This window comes from Orcinus orca, chromosome 2, assembly GCF_937001465.1.
Source record: "Orcinus orca chromosome 2, mOrcOrc1.1, whole genome shotgun sequence".
Lineage (NCBI taxonomy): Eukaryota > Metazoa > Chordata > Mammalia > Artiodactyla > Delphinidae > Orcinus > Orcinus orca.
In genome coordinates this window covers 199,216,629-199,234,075 of record NC_064560.1, presented here as the reverse complement: position 1 = coordinate 199,234,075, position 17,447 = coordinate 199,216,629, and the positions used below count along the sequence as shown (strand labels likewise).

General features: G+C 40.7%; 1 protein-coding gene across 9 annotated transcripts in view; it reads right to left on the bottom strand.

The window, feature by feature from the left end:
• The window catches only part of TRAF3 (TNF receptor associated factor 3), a 116,091-nt gene that overhangs the window by 53,588 nt on the left and 45,056 nt on the right, over window positions 1-17,447 (bottom strand). For 8 of the 9 annotated variants that reach the window (XM_049706343.1, XM_049706345.1, XM_049706346.1 and 5 more), the window contains one exon: window positions 1,576-1,694. The exons of the other annotated variant lie outside the window; for it this stretch is intronic. In XM_049706343.1, coding sequence (XP_049562300.1) covers window positions 1,576-1,586 — 11 coding nt within the window. In that variant the 5' untranslated portion in view covers window positions 1,587-1,694. The remainder of the gene's footprint in view (window positions 1-1,575; window positions 1,695-17,447) is intronic. 9 annotated transcript variants of the gene reach the window in all.

The following is a 17,447-nucleotide window of genomic DNA, read 5'->3' as shown; positions in this document are numbered from 1 at the left end:
AGTTTACACTGATACTTAATCCCTGGTCACTTTTGGAGCGGCTATGAGACCATCTCATTATTTTGAGAACCCATAAAGAGAAAGAATCAGGCATTTGTCCTACCTTTCCTATTTGAACTGTCCCTTAGGTTAACCAAACAGTTAGTATTTCAGTGAATCAAGGCAGGGAATTCCCTGGTGGCACAGTGGTTAAGAATCCGCTTGCCAATGCAGGGGACACAGGTTCGAGCCCTGGTCTGGGAAGATCCCACATGCCGCAGAGCAACTAAGCCCATGCGCCACAGCTACTGAGCCTGCACTCTAGAGCCCGTGAGTCACAACTACTGAAGCCCGTGCGCTCTAGGGCCCACGTGCCACAACTACTGAGCCCACATGCTGCAACCACTGAGCCCGAGCTCCTAGAGCCTGCGCACCGCAACGAAGAGTAGCCCCCACTTGCCGCAACTAGAAAAAGCCCGCACGCAGCAACAAAGACCCAACGCAGCCAAATTAAAAAAACGAAACAAAAAAAAGGGTAGAGTAAAGGATGAAACTTATCATCATTTACAACCCCTAATGACTGTGAATCCAAGTGCCTCCTGGTGAGGGGACACACCACCACCTCCGAGTGCACGTGCTCAAAGGCTGAGCCAGTCGAACTTCTAGATCTACCTACCACCTCCCAGGAAATAACGGGATAGAAGAATGTGTTCAATGGAAACGGCAAAAGTCAAAACAGGGACACCCCCAACTACAGAACAACCAGCATGGATTTTCCAAAAAAAAACATGCAAGGAAGAAAAGGGATAGGGTGGAGCAATCAGTTGATTAACAGAGACTTAAGAGACAGATCAGCTTAATGCAATTGTTTGGACCCTGCTTCAAACAAGCTAAAAAAAATTGAGACTACTGGGGGAAACTGAATGGTACTGTGATTATGAATAAAATTTTAAATACCAGTTTTCTTGATACTTATGAATTTATCAAAAATAGCTAGGTATTAAATCTTACTTTGCATGCAAACATTTCAAACCCGTTTCATATTCATTTTTATGTTCTAACATATTAAAGAGTTCTTAATTTCAAGTATAAAATGCCACTCAATCACAAATTAGAGATTAAAACACAGGGTATTTTGTTTCCTTTCAAACTCCTAGAGAAAGACGGTTAAGGAGCAAGCAAAAGATGCAATACTCAGCTGGGCAGGCCTCCAGCCTCAAGCCACTGGCACCTTTACTGCAGCGGCATCCTCTGAGGGAAGGCTGGGCCTCAGGGCTTTCAGAGGGCAGGCAGAGATGCATGCCGCTAACCTTGGTTTTCAAACTCATTATCGTTACTAAGACATCAGGTGTAATGTCTATCACTTGCAAAGTTTAATGCTGGTTTTAAAAAAAGAAAAAGTCAGATGCACACCAAAATACAGTGCCGTGTAAGCAGAAGACAGTCCAATACACCTGTTATAGAATGAAACTGCTAAAGCCAAAAGTGAGGAAGTTCAGGATGTTTTTGAATTTAATTACTTCACTGTCATGCAAAGCAAACAAGTAACAGCTGAAGAAGGAAATCCACACAAATTAAAATTTTCTAGTGACATACCTGTGTGTCATATGCTGTAAGAAGATGTATCTAAGCTTGATCAGGCGGGAAGAGATTTCAATAAAGAAAAAGCAGCGTCAACCTTATCCTTCTTCAGATAATGTAGTGGAGTCCCTTACCTAGGAAGTAAGATACGTGGTTAACTCACATGTGGAAAATTTTAAAAACAGAATTTCAAAAATGGAAATTTCTAAAAAATTATAAAGTAAGAAGTTTAGGAGGAAACTTTTTTAACCATCTATATAAACATGTGCTTTGGATTTTCTGCATGTTTTGAGTTGAACATAAATTACAAAGTCTGGATAACTTCGGATTATTTACGCATAGAAAAGCACAAGAAATATGTATGTACAGTTTCACAAGGTTATTATGAAAACACTAGTCCAACTACCACCAGACCAAGGAATGGTATACTGTCGCAACCAAAAAAAAGTTGGGTGCCTCTCCCTGATCCCAAACCCTTTCCTCCGCCTCTAAGTAACAACCACCCTAACTGTGGTTATCATTTCCTTGCTTTTCTTTAGATTTATCACCTAGGCACGTAGCTCTGACAGTTTATTTTTGCCAGCTTCTGAATTTTACATAAACACAATCATACAGTGTGTCTTCTTCTGTCTTGCTTTGTTTTTGCTCCATTGTTGTTGCTGGCTCTGTTGTTTGTTTTCATTGCTGTATAATATTCCATCATGCAATATACCACAATTTACTTATCCATTCCCCTGTCCCCTGGGTAATTTCTGCTTTGGAGCAAATGTTAGCACTACTGAGATCTTTCTGGCACAACTATCTTAAGCATATAGGCATATATTCCTCTAGTGTAAACACCTACAAGTGTGACTGCTAGATTACTGGGTAAGTGTATATTCAACTTTGCTACATAAGGCCAAACAAACTACTTCCCCAGGCGGTTGTAACAATTTACACTCCCACAGGAAGGTATGAGAGAGTTTCTGTTGCTCAACGTTTTCAAAATTTGTCACACTATTTTTAATTCTCGCTAACTGAACGGCTATGCAGTGGTGTCCTAAGAATCCTTTATTATGTAAAATTTTATAATTATTTAGGAGAAAAGCTCATGAAATTTGACAACTGACAATTGCTGCAATGGAGATTTAATTCCGCAACCAAGCATTCGTTCACTTTTCCGATGGTTACTGCACTCCCATTTCTCACCGGGTGTAACCACCCCACTCTCAGTCCACCAGCTTCCAGAGACACTGGTTCCAACACCCAGGCACAAGGGGGCGGGTGTCAGGGTGGGGTGGGGGGCTGGCCAGTAAGAGCAGCCTATTCCCGGCCAGAGTTGTTTCATCTGTGAGCATACAACCCAAGTCAAAATGAATCGAGTCTTTTCTTCCTCCTCTGGGACTTAAAGAGATTTTCATTCTTTCCCAAAGAACCTGAACATGAGCACATGGGAGTGAAGAGGCTCTCTGAGAATAGAGCAAAAATGGAGGAAGATGCTGGAGAAGAAGCTGACTCAACTGCAGCCAGCCCTGAGGCTTTTCAATTAGGTGATCAATAAATCCCCCTTTGCTTGTAACAGCTAAGGTCCAGGGACATCAGAAATAGCCCTCACTGATATCACTCATTATAAAACATGTGTTGTTTTGTTTTGTTTTGCTTTGCGGTACGCAGGCCTCTCTCACTGTTGTGGCCTCTCCCGTTGCGGAGCACAGGCTCCACACGTGCAGGCTCAGCGGCCATGGCTCAGGGCCCAGCCACTCTGCGGCATGTGGGATCTTCCCAGACCGGGGCACGAACCCGTGTCCCCTGAATCCGCAGGTGGACTCTCAACCACTGCGCCACCAGGGAAGCCCGATACATGTGTTTTAATCTACTCAGTAAGTTGCAGAGATCAATTAAGGTAACACACGAGAATACACACACACACACACACACACACACACACACACACACACACACGGCCTCAATGTTATTTCAATCACATTTTGTAAGTCAAAACAGTTTCTCACCCAAACTTGAACTACAGCTCTTGCCAAACGTTAACTCCGGATGTTTCTTTGGCAAGAGAATGAAAAATCAATAGCTGTAGTTTATTTGCCCTTGTCTGCTATAAACACTTCGCTAATTATACTATCCCTATTGGGTTTTAGTAACAAAGTTATGATAACCTCACAAAATAAATTAGGGGGTGTTCCCTGGTTTATTCTGACGAAGTATTTGGGTAAGACTGGAATTATTTCTTCCTTGAAAGTCTGGTGGAATTTAACAATGAAGCCATCTGTGCCTAAAAAATTTTAATTACTGATTCTATTTTTTTGATGGTTATAGGACTAGTGAAGGTTTCTATTTTTTCTGCAGCTACTTTTAGAAAGTTACATTTTTCAAGAAATTTGTTTATTTCATCTAAATTTCCAAATTTACTGACATGATGCTATTTCTAATAATGTTTTATGATTTTTTATAGTCTACTGAATCCAAAGGAGCTTCTCTTTTTTCCTTTCTTTTCATTGATTGTGCCTCCTCTTTTTTTCTCCCTTATCTCACCAGACGTTTGTCACTTTTACTAGACTATTCAAAGAACCAATCTGGGCGCTTTGTTGTTCTTTTCTACTGTAAAATTTCCATTTGCTGAATTCTGCTCTGATTTTCTTCCTTTGGGCTTTTTGGGGTTTTTTTTGGCTATTCTTTTTCCAATTTTTAATTAGAGTGATACTTAGCCTACTAATTTTCAGCTTTTCTACCTTTCTAAAGCTATAAAATCTCTCTCCATGGACAGAGAGATTTGGCTGCATTCTACAAGTTTTGATGTATAGTATGTTCATTTTCAGCCAGTTAAAAGCATGTTCTAACTTCCATTATGTCATCTTCTTAGAATATTTTAAAAATATTCCTTTATTTTTAAGCTCTTAGGGATTTTATAATTATCTTTTTGTTACTGATCTATAGCTCAGTTCCACTGAGGTCAGAGATTATAATCTGTATTATTATAATCTTTGAAACGTATTGCACTATGGCCTAGTATTGGTCAATTTTTAGAAATTTCTTCTATGTGCCTGAAAATAAAGTATACGTTGCAGGTTTTGGATGGAATGTTATTTATACGTACATCAGACCAAGGGTATTGATCCTATGTAAAACATCTGTGCTTACAGAATTTTTTAAATTTTTGGCCTACTTATTCTATCAGTTACTGAGACTTGTGTTGGAATCTCCACGATAACTGTAAATTTCTCAATTTTTCCCTTGTACTTATGCAAATTCTAGTTTGGATACTCTGAAGTCATATTATTAGGCTTCTCCACATTGAGAATTATTATGACTCTCTTTTGAATTGAACCTTTTACCATTACAAACCGTGACAGAGACGACAGGTTGACCGAACTTACTCCTTCTACTTCCTGGGCACAAAGCTAGATTGTTATTTCCCAGCCTCCCCTGCAGTTTGGTTCTTACCAAAGTTTGGTTATACGACCTGGGCTCCCCCTAACAGAACGGGATCGTAATGTACCCCACCCTCAGGCCTAGCCCGTGAATACTGGTGTGAGTGTCCATACTCCCCCGAACGCAGAGGCTCCTGCAGAGTATTCCAAGTCCTAAGAGATGGCAGAGTCACAGGCAGAAGCAGCTGAATCCCCAAATGACCATCTGGAAAGCAATCTGCCAAACAGGACTGTCGGTACTGGACTTTGTGTAAGGAACGAATTTGCTTATAATAAACTACTGAATGTTTTGTTATAGGAACTAGTTGCCAACTCTATTGAGTGAAATGACACTCATCTCTAGTACTGTTTTTTTTTGCCTTAAACTGTATTTTTTCTGACACTATACAATCTTGCTTTTGGCTAGTGTTTGCATAGTTTACTTTTTTCATCATTTTTCTTTCAACATCTCTTAATCCTCATGTTTTAGGTGGGTCTCTTATGAACAGTATACAGTTGGATTTTTAAAACATCTTACTTGATACCCTTGTCTTTTAATTGGAACACTTAGCTATTTACACTGGAAGCAACTACTCACATTTAGGTTTAATTCTGTTATTTTGCCAGGGGCTTCTATTTGCTCCTTTTGGATTACTTGTTATCATTCTAGTCCCCACTCCCCAGTAATCTGGAAATTACACATTGTTTCTATTCTTTTAGTAGTTGCTTTAGAAATTATAACGTACAGGGTCGTACCAAAGTCCAATGTTAATCAATATATTTACCCTTCCCTTGGACAGCAAGGGCCTCAAAATATTAACTCCATTCATCATCTTTCCAACTTATATTCTACTGTTGTGTGTGTATGCATGTGTATACCTTTCTGTCATTATTAATGTTTTACACAATATTCATTCATTTTTCTAAAAAAGGTACAGGATTCTTTCTTCTGGTGTAGTGAAGCTGTTACCCCAAGTCTTTTAGGCTTTCACTGCCTGTGTTGAGAAGTCTGTCACTGTTCCTTTATAGGTAACCATGTGCCTCACTGTGTGTTTGGGTGGACTTCTCTTTGCCTGCCCTGCCAGTCATTTGTTGAGCATCTTGGACCTGTGGTTTGGCGTCTTTCACAATCTGTGGAAACTCTGCAGCCCTTATCTCTTCGAACACTGCTTCTGCACCATCCTCTCTCCTCAGAACCAATTATACATGTGCCAGAGCTCACTGTTTCCAGTCTCCGGCCTTCCCTTTGTGTTTTCCACATTCCCATCTCCGTGTTTCACTCTCGTTTTTCTTCTTTTGATCTGTTACTGTGGTGGATTACATGGATTGATTTTCCAATGTTAAGCCCATCTTTCATTCTTGAGATAAATCTGATCATTATGTAACATCCTTTTTATATGCAGCCTAGCGGATTCTATTTGCTAAAATTTATGGAGGATGCTGTGTATATCACAAATACTGCTTGGTGCTTTTTCCTTTATTATAATGCCTCTGTGTGGTTTTGCTTTCAGGATAAGGCTGGCCTTACAGAATGAGACAGGAAGCATTCACTTCTCTTCTATTTTCTGAAAAAGTTTTTGTCAGATTCAGTACTCTCTCTTCTTTAAGTGTTTAATACTTATCAGTGAAGCTATCTGCGCCTGAAGATTTCTTTGAGGTAAGGATTTTAACTACAAATTCTTCAATAAATATATAGTTATGCTATACATTTGTTCTTGAGTGAGCTTTGGTGGTTTATGTTTTTCAAGGAGTTTGTTCATTTTATTTAGGTTGTCATATTTATTGGCATAAAATTCTTCACAATATTCCTTATTGCCCATTTAACGTCTGTAGGATCTGTAATAATGTCCTTTTACATCCCTGATACTGGCAATTAATGTTTCTTTTTTCCCCACTGATGAGAGATTTAGATATAATATACATCTTCAACTCATCACAGCTTACCTTCAAATAATATTATACCACTTGAGACACAGTAATACTGTACTTCCATTTCTCCCCTCCCAACCTTTGTGCTATTGTTATTTATTTACCTCTACAAGTATTATAAATCCCAAAATACATTGCTATTTTTGCTTTAAATAATCAATTTTAAAAAGATTAAAAGTGTGAATATCTGCCAATTATTGACCATTTTTGGTTCTTTTCATTCCTTTGTGTAAAAATTTCCAGCTGGTATCATACTGCTTCTACTTGAGCTTCCTTTAAAATTTCTTGTAGTTGTAGTTCTGCTGGCAATAAATTCTGTCAGCATTTCTTGGCCTAGAAGTTTTGATTTCACTTTCATTTCTGAAAGATATTTTCACTGGGTACAGAATTCTAAATTAACAGGTTTCTTCCTTTCACTGCTTTAAAAACAGCACTGTTGTCTCCTGACTTACACAAGTTCTGGCCAGAAGTCTTCTCACGTTAATTTGGTTCCTCTGTAACATGTCCTCTTTTCTTCTTGCTGCTTTTTAAGATTTTTTTCTCTTCATCACTGGTTTTTCAGCAATTGGATCACGTGGCACCTTGGTATGATTTTCCCTGTTTGCTCTATTCGGGGTTTGTGAGCATCATGGTTTGCAGTCTTCAAAAAATCTGGACATTTTTCAACCACTATTTCTTCAAATACCATTTCCATTCTCTCCTCTTCTTCTAGAACTCCAGTTACACATATCTTGAAACAGCTGATTTTCTCTCACAGGTCACTAATGCTCTGTTACTTTGTTCAATCTTCTTTATTCTTTGTACCATATTTTGGATAGTTTCTACTGCTATGTCTTTTTTTAAAAAATAAATTTATTTACCTTATTTATTTATTTACTTTTGGCCGCGTTGGGTCTTCGTTGCTGCGCGCGGGCTTTCTCTAGTTGCAGCGAGTGGGGGCTACTCTTCGTTGCGGTGCACGGGCTTCTCATTGCGGTGGCTTCTCTTGTTGCGGAGAACGGGCTCTAGGCGCATGGGCTTCAGTAGTTGTGGCTTGTGGGCTCTAGAGCGCAGGCTCAGTAGTTGTGGTGCACGGGCTTAGCTGCTCTGCAGCACATGGGGTCTTCTCGGACCAGGGATCAAACCCGTGTCCCCTGCGTTGGCAGAAGGATTCTTAGAACCACTGTACCACCAGGGAAGTCCTCTATTGCTGTGCCTTGAAGTTCACTGATCTTTTCTTCTGTACAGCCAATTTGCTGTTAATCTATTGTATTTTTCACTTCTCTATTATATTTTTCATCTCTAGAAGTCCTAGTTCAGTCTTTTTCATATCACTCACTCATTATGCTCATTTTCCCCATGAATATGTACAACTTATTTATAATAGTTATTTTAATGCCCCTGTCTGCTAATTTCATCATCTCTGTTATTTCTGGGTTTCTACTGATTGATTTTCCTCCTGGTTAATATCATATTTTCTTGCTTCTTTGCATGCCTGTTAATTTTTATTAGACGCTGGACACAAACATTTTTACATTGCTGGGTGCTGGATTTTATCATATCCTTTTAAATATAGTTGGGGCTTTGTTCTGGGAATGCAGTTAAGTTACCTGGAATCAGTTAGGGCAGGTCTGCAGCAGTCTTTTAGTCCAGGGCTGATTCAGTCCCATTACTAAGGTGATACCCCTCTGAGGAATCTACCTGATGCCCTAAATGAAAAAGCTGCTCTGAACCCACCCTCACAAGATTAAAAAACAAGCTTTAAAAGGACCTAACTGATACAACCCTGGGTGGTGCGAACACAAACTATCTCAGCTCTGTGTGATGTCCAAAAAGTGTTGAGTCCACGCCTTTCTGGTGCTTCTTTTCCTGGCTTTGAGGTGTTTGCTCTGATGGACGCGTAGATCAGCACTCGGCCCAACTCTCAGGAGGTCCTTCTGCAGATCTCTGGAGTTCTCTAAGTAGCTCCCTACCCCGTATACTTTGCCCCTCAAATTCTAGCTGCCTTGTGCTCTCCAAACCCTGATCTCTGTTTTGCTACTTCAGTAAGGCTAGTGGACTCTGGTTTTGCTCTCCCTGTCCTGTAATGTAGAAACTGTCTCTAGACCAGGACTGGCAAACTATGGCCTGAGGACCAAATCCAACTTGCTACTATTTTTATAAATAAAGTTTTATTGGAACACGTCAATGGCCATTCATTTACATACTTAGTATGAAAGCAGCCACAGACAAGCCATGGTTAAAAGTTATAATTTTGATGAAGAAATAGTCCAGAACTCATGAAACTCAAATTAATTTAACAATCCAACACACTGAAATTCACGAAGCACCCTCACACACTTCCCTCCCCACTCTGTCCTTCTGACCCGGCTTTGGGCGTTAGTCTACCTCCCCCGGCGTGGCTCAGCAGGCCCTCCTCTGCCGAGATCCAGCCTCCCTCAACACCAGGGTGGGCTTGCAAGCTCTGCTCCACTGGTGCCCTTCCTCCTCCTGTGTTCATGCTCCTTCTCTCCCACCCCCTCCACTGTCCTGTCAGACACTTCATCCCCAAGACTACATTCACGTGCCTTGAAATCTTCTATTCACACTAACCCTTAGCACTTAACGAGGTGCCAGGCACACACGGCAAGCACTTGCTTTTTGGGAAATTAAACTCCTTTTAATTAAAGTGGACTTAAACTCGCATATTTCTGTGAACCTTCCCTTCCCAGGGAAAGTGACCCTCCTCAGACCCTGGTCTGTACTGTACGAGGAGGACGCCCATCACAACACGTACAAGCCTGTACCAGCCTTGCTTCCTTCTCCCTCCCACCTGGCTGTGAGCCTCCTGAAGACACAACCGTGTCTCCGTCAGGTTTGTATCCTCAGCACTCAGAAGGTGCCTGCCACACAGGAAGCACTCAATACACGTTAGTCACAGTTTTTATCAGTTAGTATTAATTTAATCTTGTAGTTATTCATTTATTCCTCACAACTCTACAAATACCTTTCTCCTTTTTCCACTGCATTGTAGAGATGAGAAAATTGAAACACAAAGATTCAGCAACTTCGCAACATTACACATTAGCAAGTCGGGGATCAGTGTGCCCCTGGAACCCATGTGCTTAACAACCGTGTCTGTTACCAGATAGACTGCACCAACAGAGGTGTGCTCACTGACTCAGGATGTCGTGGGAATCAATACAGATTTATGCTGCAAAATCGGATTTGCCATTTGCACACTCAAATTATCTTTAAAATGTTATCCAGGAGACAGCAGAAGCAAGAAGAACTACAATCCTGCAGCCTGCGGAACAAAAACCACATTCACAGAAAGACAAGATGAAAAGGCAGAGGGCTATGTACCAGATGAAGGAATCAGATTGGACTACAGAAAAACAACTAAATGAAGTGGAGATAGGCAACCTTCCAGAAAAAGAATTCAGAATAATGATAGTGAAGATGATCCAGGACCTCGGAAAAAGAATGGAGGCAAAGATCGAGAAGATGCAAGAAATGTTTAACAAAGACCTACAAGAATTGAAGAGCAAACAGAGATGAACAATACAATAACTGAAACGAAAACTACACTAGAAGGAATCAATAGCAGAATAAGTGAGGCAGAAGAATGGATAAGTGACCTGGAAGACAGAATGGTGGAATTCACTGCTGCGGAACAGAATAAAGAAAAAAGGATGAAAAGAAATGAAGACAGCCTAAGAGACCTCTGGGACAACATTAAAGGCAACAACATTCACATTTTAGGGGTCCCAGAAGGAGAAGAGAGAAAGGACCTGAGAGAATATTTGAAGAGATTATAGTTGAAAACTTCCCTAACATGGGAAAGGAAATAGCCACCCAAGTCCAGGAAGTGCAGAGAGTCCCATACAGGATAAACCCAAGGAGAAACATGCCGAGACACACAGCAATCAAACTGGCAAAAATTAAAGACAAAGAAAAATTATTGAAAGCAGCAAGGGAAAAACGACAAATAACATACAAGAGAACTCCCATAAGGTTAACAGCTGATTTCTCAGCAGAAACTCTACAAGCCAGACAGGAGTGGCATGATATACTTAAAGTGATGAAAGGGAGGAACCTACAACCAAGATTACTCTACCCGGCAAGGATCTCATTCAGATTCGATGGAGAAATCAAAAGCTTTACAGACAAGCAAAAGCTAAGAGAATTCAGCACCACCAAACCAGCTCTACAACAAATGCTAAAGGAACTTCTCTAAGTGGGAAACACAAGAGAAGAAAAGGATCTACAAAAACAAACCCAAAACAATTAAGAAAATGGTCATAGGAACATACATATCGATAATTACCTTAAACGTGAATGCATTAAATGCTCCAACCAAAAGACACAGGCTTGCTGAATGGATACAAAAACAAGACCCATCTATATGCTGTCTACAAGAGACCCACTTCAGATCTAGGGACACATACAGACTGAAAGTGAGGGGATGGAAAAAGATATTCCATGCAAATGGAAATCAAAAGAAAGCTGGAGTAGCAATTCTCATATCAGATAAAATAGACTTTAAAATAAAGAATGTTACAAGAGACAAGGAAGGACACTACATAATGATCAAGGGATCAATCCAAGAAGAAGATATAACAATTATAAATATATATGCACCCAACACAGGAGCACCTCAATACATAAGGCAACTGCTAACAGCTATAAAAGAGGAAATCGACAGTAACACAATAATAGTGGGGGACTTTAACACCTCACTTACACCAATGGACAGATCATCCAAAATGAAAATAAATAAGGAAACAGAAGCTTTAAATGACACAACAGACCAGATAGATTTAACTGATATTTATAGGACATTCCATCCAAAAACAGCAGATTACACTTTCTTCTCAAGTGCGCACGGAACATTCTCCAGGATAGATCACATCTTGGGTCACAAATCAAGCCACAGTAAATTTAAGAACACTGAAATCATATCAAGCATCTTTTCTGACCACAACGCTATGAAATTAGAAATGAATTACAGGGGAAAAAAACGTAAAAAACACAAACACATGGAGGCTAAACAATACGTTACTAAATAACCAAGAGATCACTGAAGAAAGCAAAGAAGAAATCAAAAAATACCTAGAGAAAAATGACTATGAAAACGCGACGATCCAAAAACTATGGGATGCAACAAAAGCAGTTCTAAGAGGGAACTTTATAGCTATACAAGCCTACCTCAAGAAACAAGAAAAATCTCAAGTAAACAATCTAACCTTACACCTAAAGGAACTAGAGAAAGAAGAACAAACAAAACCCAAAGTTAACAGAAGGAAAGAAATCATAAAGATCAGAGCAGAAATAAATGAAACAGAAACAAAGAAAACAATAGCAAAGATCAATAAAACTGAAAGCTGGTTCTTTGAGAAGATAAAATTGATAAACCATCAGCCAGAAAAAAAGGGAGAAGACTCAAATCAATAGAATTAGAAATGAAAAAGGAGAAGTTACAACAGACACTGCAGAAATACAAAGCATCCTAAGAGACTACTACAAGCAACTCTATGCCAATAAAATGGACAACGTGGAAGCAATGGACAAATTCTTAGAAAGGTATAACTTTCCAAGACTGAACCAGGAAGAAATAGAAAATATGAACAGACCAATCACAAGTAATGAAATTGAAACTGTGATTAAAAATCTTCCAACAAACAAAAGTCCAGGACCAGATGGCTTCACAGGTGAATTCCATCAAACATTTAGAGAAGAGCTAACACCCATCCTTCTCAAACTCTTCCAAGAAATTGCAGAGGAAGGAATACTCCCAAACTCATTCTAGGAGGCCACCATCACCCTGATACCAAAACCAGATGAAGATATTACAAAAAAAGAAAATTACGGACCAATATCACTGATGAATATAGATGCAAAAATCCTCAACAAAATACTAACAAACAGAATCCAACAACACATTAAAAGGATCATACACCATGATCAAGTGGGATTTATCCAGGAATGCAAGGATTCTTCAATATATGTAAATCAATCAATGTGACACACCATATTAACAAATTGAAGAATAAAAACCATATGATCATCTCAATAGATGCAGAAAAAGCTTTTGACAAAATTCAACACCCATTTATGATAAAAACTCTCCAGAAAGTGGGTACAGAGGGAACCTACCTCAACATAATAAAGGCCATTTTTTAAAAAAATGTTATCCAGTAGTCCAAATTCCTCCCTGGTCTCTTGAGGAACTAAAATAATGACATTCAGCAACTTGTCCAAAGTCAGAGTCACCAGGACTGAAACCCAGGTCTCACGGACCAGCACTGCCTCCGTGGTAGCTTGTTCACGATGGCTCTGACACCTGTAAGCTCACATCCTGGGCAATCACCTAATACCTTAGCAATAAGCAAAATACACACCTCAAAATTCCCAAGACATCAGTAATGCCTAACAGATGCATTTGTCCTTTTTTTTAAACCAAGCACCTTTTTTCATTGCTTTGAATTTCAGCATTGACATCCCTGGGTTGATGTAATTCCCTTAGGACTAACAAATGACACTCACGACCAGATGCACCAAAAAAAAAGCACCTTTAGCTGAACCAAGTAAGGCCATTTCAGACTTCAGGGAAGGTTACTGAGACCTTGGCTAGGCTAAAATGAATTTTCTCACATCATTTAAATAATCATTTGCTTAGTTTCTAGCCACTTTAATATGAGAATTGACCAGAATTATTTTGCTTACTTTTGAAAAGCATTATCCAAATGGATTTGAACAAGGAGGAGGCAAGGAGCTACTTAAGAATGAAGTGACCACCCCACGCTACTGGGTAATAGAGTTAAAACTACCCTTGGGTAAAACACGCCATGGTTTGTAACTACAAGGCAATGGTGAGTTTAGTTTCGTTTTTGGCCTTGTGATAGGTTTCTCTGAAGTCTTACTCACCTGAAATCATGACCAAACGTCCATTACCACTGCATACTTACTTTAGTCTTAAAATACAAAATGTCAGAAATATTTTGACAGAGTCAAGTTGAAAATTTAAGATATCCAGTGATATCTTAAATATCACTGTGATCTCTTTGAATTTAATATTCTTCATGCTACATAAACCCTCTAGAATAAATCTACTTCCTAATCAAATGTGACCCCTGCTGCTAAGATTGCTGGACCCACCAGTACAAAGTTTCCTATGTGGCATCTGACTGATCATATTATTTTAACTTAAGAGTTATACAGAAGCGTGAAACCTTTCCAGGTCACCTTGAAATTTTCATCTAATTGTTCTTTCAAATAAACTCTATTCTGCAGTGCTGGCTTTGGCTTAATAGAGTTATGGTTCACTGCAGTTTATTCAGTGAATTTAAATAGAGATTTGTTATGCAACATCAAATCCCTTAGGTTTCCCCCAAAATTAATCAATATTTTGAACACAAAATATCCTGTCAACACCTTTTATACAAATAAAGTGCCTACATTAATAAAATCTTCTATCGGAATAATATGAAAATAAATCTTTATTTGTAGGTTAAAGCAGTGCTGCTAAGCGACGTCAGCACAGACCCAGCAAGTTGAGAGCCCCTGACGAAGCGCAGGGAGCGAGCGCCTTTGTGCTGGGGCTCCGCAGCGCCCGGCACCACACCCTGCACACAGCACCCGGCTGAGTCCCAGGTGGTCCGGGGCAGCTGGGACAAAAGCTAGGCTTGTCTGACCCCAGGGGCCATAAGTGCCTGATAAATATTTTTGAATGGTAGGTCCCTTCTCACAGTCCAGCACCTGTCATGAGGAAAACGAAAGAGAATTTCCTATGAAGAATCCACAGCACCAGGGCAGGTTTTACTAGTTTCTCAAAACTTCCTCATTCTCCTCAAAAATCTCTATCCTTAAATTAGAAGGATCCATTTGAATCTGCTATCCCTACAATATATTCGTCCACTTACATGAATAAGAACTTGAGGGAAGAGCAAAAGAAGGAAGGACCCATACAAAGTCATCTGTTCTTAGTAGTTTCCAACTCCTTGGAGGAGGAAGAAAATAGAAGTATTCAATCATTTGAAAAAATAGGAAGTTAGTCATGGAAGAAAGATTTCTTGGTTGAATGAGAAAACACTTGAAAACTTCCAAGACTGCCCCACAAAGGAAAGGTTAATGCAGAGCACGACAACCCCTCAGAGGAAAACTCTGGTGCCCAGTCTCACTGGGAACCCAGCATGCAGCCTAGAGCCGGGGTGGCGCAGGCACCGTGCCAGGAGCAGGGGACAAGGAGGGCAGGGCCCTGCCGCCCAGAGCTGCCGCCTGGGGGAGGGACACAAGTAACTGTGGGTGTGCGTGCACGAGGCGTGAAAACTGCCCAAGGGAAGCACGTGACGAATGCGCCAGCGACACCCCGCGTGGGTGCAGGGAAGGCCTCCCTGAGGAGACAGTGTCTAAGCCATAAGCTGAAGGATCGGTAGGAATTAACTATTTCTGAAATTCTCAGATTAAAAAGTGGCTCAGGGGGCTTCCCTGGTGGCGCAGTGGTTGAGAGTCCTCCTGCCGATGCAGGGGACATGGGTTCGTGCCCCGGTCCGGGAGGATCCCACGTGCCGCGGAGTGGCTGGGCCCGTGAGCCATGGCCGCTGAGCCTGCGCGTCAGGAGCCTGTGCTCGGTAACGGGAGAGGCCACAACAGTGAGAAGCTCGTGTACCGCAAAAAAAAAACCCAAAAAAGTGGCTCATACTGAACATCAACTCAATAGCTCATTCTATAGGTTTTACAGGGAAAAAAAATCCCATATAATTCTAGGGTATCTAACTTTTTGCTATACTTCTGCTTGATTTTAATGAGTGTGTACACATATGTATATATAATTAGTGTGTATACATTTATGTATATAGTAAGTGTATAGCATATACATAAACACACTAACATATATTTAGCACAAAGATGTAAATACATATACAAATATAATAAAATACTATACTGATAAATATTAGTGCTTGATAAATATTAATTGAATGAGTGGGTTGCTGGCCAGAGCTTAGAAAATGTGTTTGTTAAAAAGATACTTTTCGGACTTCCCTGGTGGTGCAGTGGTTAAGAATCCACCTACCAACGCAGGGGACACGGGTTCGTGCTCTGGTCCAGGAAGATCCCACATGCCGCGGAGCAACTAAGCCCGTGAGCCACAACCACTGAAGCCCGCGCGCCTAGAGCCCATGCTCTGCAGCAAGATAAGCCACTGCTACGAGAAGCCCCCACACCACAACGAAGAGTAGTCCCCACTCGCCGCAACTAGAGAAAAGCCCGCGTGCAGCAATGAAGACCCAACGCAGCCAAAAATAAAAAATATTTAAAGAAATAAAAAGAGATACATCTCAGGAATTCCCTGGTGGTCCAGTGGTTAGGACCCTGCGCTCTCATTGCCGAGGGCCCGGGTTCAATCCCTGGTTGGGGAACTAAGATCCCACAAGCAGTGAGGTGCGGGCAAAAAACAAGAAGAAAAGATAAAAAAGATGCTTTTCTTCTCACACTTCTTTCCAAGCAACAAACTAAAACCTGAACAGTAATTCACTTACACGCATTAAATTACATTTCAAAAATATCTTTATTAAAGGGGATAGAGGAGCTGTTTTTCCACAACTCATAACAGAAGCCTTGTCCTAAATTAATATTATAAACAGAATTTTTAGATGCGCAAATCTGAATGTAGAAAATGAATTTGCTCTCCAAGACCTGTAGCTGCAAGTTGTACTAAGCCACACGACTCACGATGATGAATGACAAAACTGTCCAGTGTTATTAGACGTTCTGAGAACCCCAGGCAGAATAAAAAAGGGAGCAATGTTCTTGTGGGTTTGGACTTAAGGTTCCAAGCTAAGAAAGATTCCTATACTCTGGGCAACAAGACCCATGTCTGGCGTTGGAGGATGAAGGTCACCCCGGGAGGCTGGACAGGAGCCCAGAGGCCAGGGCTCAGACGCTCCCCTCTGGGGTGGGTTTCAGTGGAACAGAGGGCTGGCAGGGAGGGACTGAACGAAATAATTTCTTGAGGTTTTAGCATTTCACAATCCATGTCTTCCATCATCGAGAGTATCAAGGAGGCGTGTCTTAACGGTGCGGCAAACCCAAGCCGCACCCTAACCCTGTCTCTGTGAGCTGTGCATTCAGGGACGAAAGTGGTCACTCAGAAGACAGAAGTCACCTCGCTACGCAGATGTCCTACGGTCCAGCACAAGCCGCAAGGGAAGCACGTGACAGGGGGGCTTCCTCCAATCTGAGGGTCTGAAGACCCTTGCAAAATAACCCCAATTAATGAATTTGCCTGTGAAATGCCATTTTGTAACATATGCAGGGCTGTGAAATTTTGTCATTTTTAACTGAATATCATTTTTTTGACAAGTCAAGATACTTTCTTTCTTCAATTGAAGTAATTTTTACTCTTCTAAGCCAAAGAACAATTTAAATGAGATTATACTGTTGAATTCATTGTTAGTCGATCACAGGCTTCCAACACCAGTGCCTGATGCACGTACCATAAATGAGCGGCTACTCCTCGTCTGGATATGAACAGGGTCAACAGTTCGAGAGTGTGTCGGCTTTTTCCTCTGGGGCTTTATCTCCTCTAAACTACCT